The 12,257-nt window shown below is 40.3% G+C and overlaps 2 protein-coding genes across 2 annotated transcripts; both read right to left on the bottom strand.

Annotated features, from left to right (window-relative positions):
* Positions 1–157: 157 nt before the first annotated feature.
* Positions 158–4,115, bottom strand: LOC121175649 (5-hydroxytryptamine receptor 3A-like). The gene is made up of 10 exons (XM_041029459.1): positions 4,110–4,115; positions 3,572–3,760; positions 3,030–3,074; positions 2,814–2,923; positions 2,007–2,176; positions 1,689–1,849; positions 1,266–1,476; positions 1,008–1,145; positions 774–856; positions 158–597 (listed from the first exon to the last, which is right to left on the bottom strand). Exons 1-10 carry the CDS (start codon positions 4,113–4,115, stop codon positions 361–363), a joined length of 1,350 nt encoding a protein of 449 aa, XP_040885393.1. The 3' UTR covers positions 158–360.
* A 1,779-nt stretch (positions 4,116–5,894) lies between these two features.
* LOC121201564 (5-hydroxytryptamine receptor 3A-like) lies at positions 5,895–10,675 on the bottom strand. Its single transcript, XM_041067450.1, has 10 exons — positions 10,579–10,675; positions 9,598–9,764; positions 9,005–9,049; positions 8,785–8,894; positions 8,454–8,623; positions 8,174–8,337; positions 7,548–7,758; positions 7,201–7,377; positions 6,401–6,474; positions 5,895–6,191 (listed from the first exon to the last, which is right to left on the bottom strand). The coding sequence occupies exons 1-10, from the start codon at positions 10,616–10,618 to the stop codon at positions 5,961–5,963; spliced, it is 1,389 nt and encodes a 462-aa protein (XP_040923384.1). The 5' UTR covers positions 10,619–10,675; the 3' UTR covers positions 5,895–5,960.
* Between the last annotated feature and the right edge of the window lie 1,582 nt (positions 10,676–12,257).

The raw sequence follows: 12,257 nt of genomic DNA, 5'->3' as shown, positions 1-12,257 counted from the left end.
TGAAGCCACAGAGAATTATCACCTGATTCTGTTGTTAACTGTGTAGTTTCATTCTCATTGCTCTCACACATACCAAAAAAGAGAGAGAGAATAAGTTTTGTTTTTATCGTTTTATTTCTGAATTACAAAGAGCCTGATGCATCTCGTCAGAGCCAGTACTCCAGTACAATAATCCGATACTACAATGTGTGTTAGATCCAAACCACAAACATGCAACAGACGTGTGTAGATGTGTACATGTGTCTAAATACTACCTGAACAACCAATTACACCTTGGCTATGAATGCATTACCTGTTAGATCATGTGACTGTGTGTTTGCAACTTCTAGGAACTACAGTACATTTCATTATTTGGCGTTTTTAATCTTTTGCATCAATCCATGTTAAAAACAGAAAGAGTAAAAACATAGTGGCCGATATGACATAGAAAATGAAAAAAAGTCTATTGATCTTTTTGGTCATTCTGGTCCAGTAGCCGGGCTTTCCGCCTTCCTTCCTGTCGTTGAGGAGCAAAGTCATTATTTTCATCGCCTCCCTCAGCTCATCTGAGAACTTTTCTAACGCAGAGAACTCCTCCATCAGTCGTCTGCTGCTGCCCTGAGGAGAAGTTTAATGGACTGTGGTTGATTAGGAGCCAAACAATATCAACAGCAGTGACATCTGACATTCGTTTTTTTTTGTGTCAGTTATTATCTTAAAGGTAGCCATTTTTGCTTTAATTTGGGAGAAAATTTTTTAAATTGAAACTTCAAGAACAGCAGCTTCATTCTAACCTCTTTGTCCAGCAGTTCAGATGGCGTTTTGCCAGGAGACACATCGAAGCCGTCTGAAGTGGAATGGATCAGTTTATTTACTTCTGAAAAGATGCATTAGACACAAAACATGGTTAGTGCAGATTCAAAAAAACACAACCATTTTTACGTGTCTCTGTGAGAGAATTCAAAAAGTGGACCACATGTCTTTTCAAATCTTATACAATTTCCTCTGTTTGTTATGGTGAATCTCACCTCTGTGAAATTTGTAGCTTTGGTCTTTGTCTGTCTCGTTGTCTTGGGACTCAGAGTCTTTCTCCATCAGATACATCACCACAATCGTCTCCAGGAGGCTGAGCATCATCAGAGCAAAGATCCCAATGCAGTAGACCGCTGAAGGGAGAAGTCATCTTCATTAATGCAGATGAATAACAGCACATTCAGTCTGTATATGAGCTGTTACTGCTCGCAGGAAGTACAGTTCAGCGAAAGCAAAACTCTGAGCTTCTTTACCTATGAGTGGGATTCTGTCTGACGAAGAAGGCAGGATTTCATTGAGAATAAGCTGCATCACAGTGACAGCGAGCAGCACAGTGACCTTAAAGCTCAGCTTCTCTCCCCCTCTGTCTGAGATAAGGAAAGAGGCCAAGTCCAGACACAAGAAGAACAGGACCGGGAGTATGAAGTTGATGACGTAGAGGGCCGACCTCCTCTTCATGTTGATCTGTGAAATTAAATTCACAGTAATGAGTCACAGTCTGCTGAAACTGATTACTTATGCCCATATGAAAATGCAACACAATGCAATACTTGCTTCTGAAATGTAGTGGAAAAAAACATAAACCTAATGGAAGAACTTCAGTACTTGTACTCACTTCAAACAAACAGAGATAGAAAACTTTCCACCACTGCACATCTGTAACCAGGAATACTTACGGTGTAAATGACTAAGCTTTGATTAATTTTATAATGGTTATCAACTTTGCTGGTGACTGTTATGTTGATAAACAGCCACTCAGAGTGGGACCGCATCACCTCGCGAGATTCCTTTGTGGCCATTGAAGAGTTGCCATACTGAATAAGCTCCATTTCCTCAACTGAAGGGGGAGAAAAGAAAACTGTCAGGTGTCTTAGCAGTTAAACAAAGAAAATTGTTCGGTATCTGGTGGAATCTGATTCTCTCAGACATGAGAACGCACACAAGCGTCTCATAGGAACGTACAAAACTTTTAAGCACAACAGGTAATGGCTCACCAGAGTGTATGGCAGACTTGAAGGTGAGGCTGCAGCTCTGAGTGTCGAAGGGGAATTTGTAAATGCGCATCTTGCAGATGCTGACCAACACCTGGTCGTTTGTAAGTTCAACATTACCTTCATTTGTAATGGCAAGATAAGGACTAGGTGCGGCCTTGTCCTTCTCTGTCCTGTATGAGAACACACACACACACACACACACACACACACACACACACACACACACACACACACACACACACACACACACACACACACACACACACACGCTTTGAACTGAAGTTCATACCTTGTATGATCTGATACACAATGTAATGTCTACTCCTCTTGCATTTCCTGTATGAATCTTCACCATCACTATCGAATATTGGCCCAAAAAACAACAACAATAAAAAACTTTTCATCTGTGTCTGAAATCCCTCCTTCATTCACTCATTCCTCACTCCCTGAGTAACAATCTGTCAGGAGATTAGGAGAAGTACAGATAACAAGGGGGTAACAAATTTGCTTTTGAACCATCGCTCAGCTCAGCACTCTCAGGGGCTTCGCCTTAGATGGTCTGGTATGACCAGTGCTGCTACAGCCTTAGATGGTCTGGTATGACCAGTGCAGTCACTCATGACTGGTTAATGTTAGATAATGTTATAGATACACTGATGCACAGGCACTGTGATTAGTAAGTGTTTTATTGAAAATTTGTAAAGAATGTGTGTAATTTGTTGGCTGCATAATTAGTGAATGTTACCATGTAATGAAACCTAAGATGCTGTACTGAGTGTGAGAGCATGCACATTCATTAAAACTCACATCTCTTCAATAGTGAGATCTGGCTTCCACATCATTTCGTTAGGAACGGACACAGTGGTAATACCACAAAATTCATCAGGTTTCCAATCAATGAAGTCATTCTTCCACCACTACAGAGGAAAACAAGGGGGGAAAATAAACAAAAGAAATGTGAGAAATGTGAGAGGTGGGAATTCATTCAGTCAGAAAGTGTTTTCCTTCTCAGAGTGAACTCACCATGGTGACCCAGACGTAAGGAACAAATATCTGGTCCTTCTCTTTCTGTGAGCAAAGAAGTATGTGTGAAAATCTAACAGCAGTTGCACTTTCACACTTGTAAAGAACCTAAATTTTTGACTGAATTTTGCCACAGGCCACAGGTCTTTAGATGTGGGAGCAGAGAGTCTCAGACAACCCAAAATCACACAGTGTAAAGGGGCCAAAAGGACTTGGCCACATCATAGAAGACTTTAAAAGTAGCCCCATCGTGGTGTTGGCTTTGAGATGTTCAGCTAACGAACAAAAAAATGCAACCAAATACACTCAAAGCTCTCACTTCTTAACATGTCTAGAATGGCACAGAGCAGAACAACCAGGCTGACTGATGTGTGCTCATAAATGGCCACTCGGTGGCGCTGTAAACATAAAGGACTGTGACCTAAAATTCCACCGCATCCAAAGTGAGTTTGTGACATCCTGTTAGTAAACAGCCAAACAGAGAAATGGGACCAATATAACCCCCTTGAAAGAGGAAATAATACTCATAAACAACCACTTACCACCTCTAGAATGGCATGGAGCAGAAGATCCAGGTGTACCTGCGTGGGCGTTGTGTGGTTATTAACAGGCCGGGTCACGGAAAACATCAGATTTTGATGGTTCAAGTTCAGGTGCTTTAAAACATCATAATAACTGCAGTTACCCGCGGACGACACCCCATCTACAGAGAAAACATCAAGACGCTTTCGCTGTGAGAGAGTTCATTTACATCTGTAAATGTGACACTGATCACTATGCTCTCTCTATTTTTTTTTTATGTCTGTGTAGTTTATACTTGTGCTTTGTATGTGTATTTATATGTTAGATTTACCTCGCACTGCAGGATACTGGTGTCCTGCTGTGTCTTTTCTTCTAACATTAATATCCTTTCATTTTTTATAATTGCTTATAAATGATTTCAATAAAGTTTGTCATTTTAATTGTAAATAAATCAATAAAAAACTATAAATCCCAGAATAAGAATAATGACTTTATGGATTCTCTGACTTCTTCTGCAGTGCCACCATGAGGTCTGTGCTTCTGAGTGAAATATCTCACCGACATGTTAAACATCAGCACGTTAGCATGATGATAGCCTTGTTTTTCAGTCATTCACATCATACCAACTCACAGATATTTGCAGTAAGACGCAGTGATTGTGGTCACAGAAAAGCCATCATGAAATGGATGGGCACTGGCAGGAATGTCAACCACTTCATCTACTCAGCCACTAAAAGATTTTTAAATGTTAGCAGCTCTTTAACTGTCCTCTCAGCCTAAATAGGTTCTCCATTTGAGATCCATCCACTGTACAGCTCCAAATGCATGTTCAGAAAATCATATCCAGCCGCACTCAGCAGTGAGTATGAAACCCTCGTCCAGTTGCGGCATGTTGGCAGAATTTTTACCAGAAATTTGCAGTTTAAGTTGCAGGTGTCTTGCATGATGCTGACAGATGTTTGTTAGAAAAGCATCCGATTAAGCACCAATACAATTCAACAGCATCACAAACTACAGCCTCAAAAATGATCATGCAGTTGAATCAACACCTGTTTAACATCATAGTAAAATGTATATACATTTATAAAAATAATTTAACAATTTTAATAAAAACTAATTTCTTACTCAGCTTCTGGTGGTATCCAGCCATGCAGGTAGTTTATTTAAATTTATTTATCCATAATTTGAGATATTTGTCTCTGAGAGTTTTGCATTTATTGCAAAATGTTGCAGGTGGATGGAATTTCTTTTGTGGCACTCACAGCATCCATCCATTCATCCATCCATCCATTTTCTAGCACTCACAGCATGAAGGAACAGCAACACATCACAGACCATCCACAGCAACACCGTGAGGATGAGAGAAACCTTACCTGTGAGGAGCAGCAGGAAAAAGAAGTCTACAAGCAGCATGAGTTCAGGACCAGTGAGAATCCAAAGTCTGTGAGATGTGTGTTCAGCAAATGTGCATCCCTGTCCTCTCTGAGCTGTTTGGAAATATTACCTCACACTTATCCTCACACTGGAAGGGGGCTGGACAAAGTGAACGACCAACCCTTTTGTTTTTTTTGTTTATGTTGTGGTTTTCTTTGGGGGTCATACTCTCTGCTACAGGAATCTCTGTTCTTCTTGTCACTGAAGATGGTTCATAATGACTCTGGCTTTATATTTTGACTCGTCGTCGCGCTGCAGTATGAATTTGGGATGTGATGATTGAGAATCTAAACATGTAAAGTACCTAACACTTTTACACAGCGCTGTATTTGCACACCAGCAGTTGCGAGGGAATTTGTGGAGAGATTTCAGCGTCATTCCATTAATTTTGGTCTACCTTTTACTGAGAGGTGTTTCTAATGTTTTGTCCTCCCTATTAACATGCATGAGAATATAAAAAAATCTGGATATAAGTAAGGCAACACAAACACAAGTACAGTAGAAAGAACGGAGAAGAAGAAGATGGTTTGTTTTTCACTTATTTCAGCTTTACTAGGACAGATACCACAAAAAGAATCCTAACTCCAGATCCATAACAGGCAACATGGAATAAAAACATGCACAGGTCTTATATATATATACTGCAACCTGGGAGAGCTTGTATGATACTGGGTTGCATCATTTTCCACTGAATTATATATTTGGTTGATTCACTTAACATTACAGTTGTGCATATTACACTACTTGATGGCAAACCAGCAGAATTTTACAATGAGACTAGACTAGTGTCATAGACTAATACTGAATAAATGTGTTAGATGTGCAGCAGTGGGCAAAACATGCAAACAACACTACTGAAGGACAATATGCGTACACAGTTCTGAAACGTTTCTTAGGCTGCATTTCACATGATAATGAGTCTTGTTAGTAGCAATGGTTGGACTCATCACGCGTCATTATGTTGCACTATAATTCTTACACATTGTTCCAGTTGAAGAACATGCAGATTAAAAACAGACTGGCAGCTGTGGCATAGAAAATGAAGAAAACTCTGTTGATTGTTTTCGCCATTCTGGTCCAGTATCCGGGCTTTCCTTCTTCCTTCTTGCTGTTGAGGAACAGAGTGAGTGTCTTCAACGCCTCTCTCAGATCCTCTGAGAGCTTTTCCAGGCCCTGGGACTCCTCCGTCAGCTGGCTGCTGCTCACCTGAAAGGGCGATTTGATTATTAATAAAATGACCTCGAGGCTTTTGTGTACAGCACACTGAGAATGATGGGATATTAAGATTTTGCTTCTGTGTTGTAACTCTGTTTCTTTTCCGACAATTAAACCTCCATCATTTTAGTATTTGCTTGTGTTTTATGTATGTGTTTGCACACGTGTGTTGCACATATAAAGTGCAATGTAATCCCAACCTTCAGTGGTTCAGTTGGCGTTTCATCAAGAGACACAACAGAGCCACACAAACACGGATTCGATTTCTTCTTTTCTGGAAGGAGACAAAAGATTCAAATTATACAGTTAACAATAAAATTACAATTAATTAAATTAAAGTAGATATATCTCACATAAAACTACAAAGTTTCTGTAATTGACCATAGTTGAGTAAAATGTGAAAGACATCAGAACTTCTTCTATGACACAGATTAAAGGGGGATATAACAGGTCATGTCGACAAAAATCTGTGTAATGAATAAAGAAAGTTGTTTCTGGTTCTTTTATTAATCAGGTCTGCAGATCGCCTGGTTTTAATTTGACAGTGAATCTGAAAGACAAATGCAATCAAAAACCTGGTGGTATTACATTTAAATCAGTCGAATATATTATTTATCTCTCTACTTCAGTATAAAACTGTAGTGATGGTTTGATGCGGTTTCATTTCATTCCAAATCAATCAGCTGCATTGGGTGTGTGATAGAAGACTTCCTCTTCAATGGGTCCTCTGAGATTCCTCCTTGTTCCTTGCTCCTCAGAGAAGACATAAAAGCTTTGGGGAGGCCTTCAGTGTGGAGCAATGATCATACATAATTTTATGGAGTTTTTACAATGTTCAGATCACAGTTTCCCAAACTAAATGGAGGTGAAAGAATACAGCAGCAGCTTGATTAAGAGCTTTAAACTATGTTTCACTGACTTTCCAGTTCCCTTTCTTACAGTATAAGCTAGCAGGACCGATAAAAACTGGCCTGGTTCAGCTTTTTACAGGGAATCTCACCTCCAAAACAGATGTGGAATTTGGCTTTGCCCTGTTTGTTCTCACAATCGTCACCCTGGCTTTGGTCTTTGTCTGTCTCGTCGTCTTGGTGTGAGTCTTTCTCCATCAGATACATCACCACAATCGTCTCCAGGAGGCTGAGCATCATCAGAGAAAAGATCCCAACGCAGTAGACCGCTGAAGGGAGAAGTCAGCTTCATTAATGCGGGTAAATCAGTATATGTGCTGTTAATACTCATATGAAGTAATGTCCAATAAAGGCAAGACTCTGACATCCTCGTTTTATCATCAGCCACACAGGCACAACCAAATACCTGCAAAACCCTTGACAATCCCATTAGCTTTACCTATGAGTGGGATCTTGTTTGACGAAGAAGGCAGGATTTCATTGAGAATAAGCTGCATCACAGTGACAGCGAGCAGCACAGTGACCTTAAAGCTCAGCTTCTCGCCTCCGCTGTCCGAGACCAGGAAAGAGGCCAAGTCCAGACACAAGAAGAACAGGATGGGAAGTATGAAGTTTACAATGTAGAGGACAGACCTCCTCTTCATGTTGATCTGTGAAATGATGTTTAAATCAGTCAGTCAGTTGGCTGATCTTCTGACTACTGCACATCTGGCAAATGCTAAACTGCAGCAGCCATGTAATAAACTACCTGCAGCAACAATCGCCACCAATCTGCTCACGTAAAGGTGAGAAAGTAAAAGCCAAAATTTCAATTAACTGAAAGAGTCTTGGGTGAAAATCATGTACTTCTTATTCAAGCAAGAAATTAGGGAATCAAGAAAGGGTGGAGAGGAATATAGAAAGAAGGAAGCACAGAAAGAAGGAAATATATAATAAATGGAAAGGAGGACAGACAAAGGATGAGAAAAGAGTTAGAGAAGAAGATTTAGGAAATATTTCATTAATTATAAAATCTCTCCTCCTGAAATAAAGAGATGGTAACTTAACAACCCCTTTAACACTCACAGTGTAAATGACCATATCTTGCTCTTGGCCATACTGGTCGACAGTTGTCGTGTTGGTGATTGTCATGTTGATGAAAAGCCACTCGTACTGGGTCCGCATTACATCGCGAGACTCCTCAGTGGCCTGTGCGGAGTTGGAGGTCTGAGTAAGCCTTATTTCATATGCTAAGGTGGGAGGCAAAGATAAATCTGTGAGATTTTTTAACAGGTTACCACCGAAGAAATGTATTAATTGCATGCGGTGTTGTCTGGCAGTGTGTGTTCACTTGACTCCAACTTACAAGTATGAATGACAGATTTGAAAGAGAGGCTGCAGCTCTGAATGTCGAAGGGGAACTGGTAAACGTGCATCCTGCAGGTGCTGACCAACACCTGGTCGTTCTGAACAATGACGAAACCGCTACTGAAGATAGTGAGGTAAGGACTTGGGGGGGCTTTGTCCTTTTCTACCCTGTGTGATAACACACAAAGTTACCGTGTATGAACAAACACACGTGAACACATTAGAGCCCTGATGGACAGCATCATGTGAACTATGAACACTAAAGATGCATTAAAGACCAGTTACTGTTGTGTGTTTGTGTGAGTGCATGGCCACACAGTTACACTTACATCTCTTCAATAGTGAGATCTGGCTTCCACAAAGCATCAGCGGGAATAGAAACTTTACCAATACCACAAAAGTCTTTGGGATTCCATGAAATGTATTGGTTCTCCCAGAACTACAGAGGAAAACAACAGAGGAAATCAGCAAACATGATCAGAAATTAAAAGAAAACAGTGTGAGAAGTGAGATTTAATCCAAGGGCTGTTTTTCTAAGAGAAAACTCACCACATAGATCCAAACGTAAGGAATGAAGGTCTGGTCAGTCTCTCTCTGCAAACAAGCAAAGAAATATGTGTGAAAATCTTTCCAGCCAGGCAACATGGCAGCACAACCAACACAGCTGACTCATCTTACAGCAAAAAAAAAAGGATATCATAAAGTTGCCTCCATAAAACCTACTGAATCGTGTTTGTAATCTGAGAGAACCAAGAAAAAACCAAAGGGAGTTGACTAAAAGCCATGCCTTCAGTTTGCACCGATGCCTGCAGCTTCTCTACCAGTTACCTGCAGACAACTGGTACCAGCCAAGAACTAGTCCGACATACAGCTTTAACACAACACGCTGCTTCTTGCATTCGCATAGAGTCCTTATGCTACTAAACAACTCCAGATACACATTGGAGATCTTTTGCACAGTTTAATCTGTACTTACAGTCAATTCTGTGAGCAAGGTTTATACAAATCCAAGTGCACAGATTTCCACATCACTGTTGTTGTTTTTTTCCCAGCATGCCAAGTTGTTTACTTCCTGCTAAGTAACATAAAATTGGTGCCTAAAACAAAAAAGGAACACAAATTTTAAAGCTTTAACCACTTACCACATCTAGAATCGCATACAGCACAACGTCCAGGGAGACATTTGTGGGCTGCGTGTGGTCTTTAACGGGCCGGGTCATGGAGAACAGCTCATTGTTTTTGGTTAAGTTCATGGAGTTTAAAACATCCTGATAACTACACACTCTCTCAGAGGTCTGTCCATCCACAGCTAAAAACATCAAAACACAGTCAGTGTGAGAGAATAAGTTGATCATCTTGGAGAAATACTGGAATTTTCTAATTTCCCAGCTTTATATTTGAAATTCAGAGCACTTGCTATGTTCTCATCAAGTTATCCACTGCTTCTTTATTTTAATGATTAGTTGTATAATGACAAGTGTACAGCATGAACCAACACTTTACAGCCAAATAAAATCTGCCCCCCCTCCTCAGATGGGCCTTTAAAATACATAAAACAACAATAAAATACATATGAAACAGCACAAAACACAAACATTTCACAATGACACGAACCATCTGTAAAACTGTTTTGTTTCTGTAAACACCAGCTCACAAATGTCTGTAATAATAATATCCAGTGCTTGTGGTCAAAGATGGATGCTGGCAATCCCTAAGTGATTTTTAACAGCAGATTCCCCATGTGAGATTCATCGCCTATGCACCACCCAATGCATACTGATCAACCTGATTTAAAAAAAATCTCTTAAATAATAAGCTGTAATATCCTTAAAAGCTACATGACTTGCTTGCCCAAGTACAAAAGAAAAAAATAAAAATAAAACATACAAAGAAACAAAAATATTTTCTCCTCAGCTCTTGCCATGCTGACAGTTCTGAGTTTAATTAGATTATTAAATTCTGAGACATTTGTCTCTGGGATTTCTGCCTGCGTTCCAAAACGTTGGAGGTGGATGGACACAACATGAAGCATAAAAAAATTTTTCAACAACTGCAGCATTTCTTTTCAGACACCATGTCCACATTACTCTCAATTGGTCTCAAACTTCATTCAGAAACCTTACCTGTGAGGAGGAGCAGAAACAAGAGGCCAACAAACATCATGAGTTCAGGACCAGGACAAGGAAAAGGCTGTGGGAGCTGCAGACAATAAATCCCTGTTCTCTCTGTGCCGTCTGGAAATGTGACAGTGCGATACAATTATCATTTCCTCACATGGGAGGAGGGCTGGGCAAACGAAATGACCAGCCCAGTGTTTCTGTTTTTTGTTTGTTTTATTAATCACAGTAACATTTGAAACAAAGTGCAGGAAACACTGGGAACCACTTTCTCACGTTAATTTTAGGGTCAAACTTCAAAGCACCATAAATAAAGGGTTTAAAAGCTGTAATCAATGGCTTTACAAATGGATAATATATCATTTACTGATGCTTTATACAGTAGAGTTATAAGTATTAACAACTTTTGGGTTGCCAGATTGTGGAAAATCTTCCTCTATTGGTCCTCATTAATTACAGCTTAAAACCCTTTATACATTGTGCCTTATCAGAAGGTCGTACCTATTTTATTATTGTACCTATGGCTCCATCACTATTTCAACATCCTCTACAAGTGTCTCAGAAGCGGGGCATCTGTTGCTCAGCAGACGACGTGTTTCGTGTTTTACGAATATAATGAGAACACATTTGCAGCTCATGCGGCGCCATGCTGAACTGTCTCCTCCACTACGTGAGACAAGGCAACGGGATGCAGAGCCTTCACTTGTCAGGCTTCTCTTCTGTGGAACCAGCTCCCAGTTTAGGTCCAGGATGCAGAGATAACAGATGTTCATATCCCATTAATGCATGTTACTAAGTATGCTTCTTATCGCTGCCGTAGCTTTGTGCTTCATCTCTGTCCTCTCTTGTCATTTTCTGCAGGAATTTCCGCCTCTGGACCTGTAGAGCCTGGATCCCTGTTCAGAACTTCACAACCCTGTTTATCCGGACATCAGAGGTACTGTGTGTGTGTTCTTAATTACTTGCAATTTAGAATAAACAACAAACATTAATCTGTGTGGGGGGGAATCCACTGCTTCTTAATTTATCCTAAAACCATGAAAAACACCAGCTGCGACCGCAGTCCCTGGATATTACTGCAGATGCTGAGAGAGGCCATTATGAGATGGGCGTTGGCGGGACTGCAGGGTTTTATCTCATCCCTCCGCTAATGATTTTCAAATGTGAGAATTTTTGCAGTCATTTAGGTTTAAATAGAGCAATCTTAATGTGAGATCCATCTCATGCACGCTGCCCAAATGTATGCTTTTAAATCAAGGTCAGGATCAGAGGTTCGGACAAAGGCCAATCTCACATTCACAACTGTACAACTACTGTAACATGTTTGTTGACATACTATCAATGACCAAGTCAGCTGACATCATTAAAGCTACAGGATTTCTGTGCAATTCTGGATTGTTGTGTACCCAGCATGAAATGAAGAAGTTGTACTGAGGGGTTTCTCGCACTTTTATAGATCTGTTAGCAGAAGCTCACCCAGAGCATAGATAGATAGACACACTGCTGATCAATGCTGATCCATTGCACCCTCTATGGTCTGAACATGTGCTCTCATCCTCTGGGGCGAAGGTTTACTAAAACCACACAACATTCAGCTGCTTAACAAGCTCTGATTACATGAATCTGAATTTTAGCACGTCTGCTATCGATCTCCCAAATGATGCTTTTTAAGATGTTTTTTTTTT

The sequence above is a fragment of the Toxotes jaculatrix genome, chromosome 21 (genome assembly GCF_017976425.1).
Source record: "Toxotes jaculatrix isolate fToxJac2 chromosome 21, fToxJac2.pri, whole genome shotgun sequence".
In the NCBI taxonomy this organism is placed as follows: Eukaryota; Metazoa; Chordata; class Actinopteri; family Toxotidae; genus Toxotes; species Toxotes jaculatrix.
The sequence above is the reverse complement of the archived record's forward strand: the minus strand, read 5'-3'. Positions and strand labels throughout refer to the sequence as shown.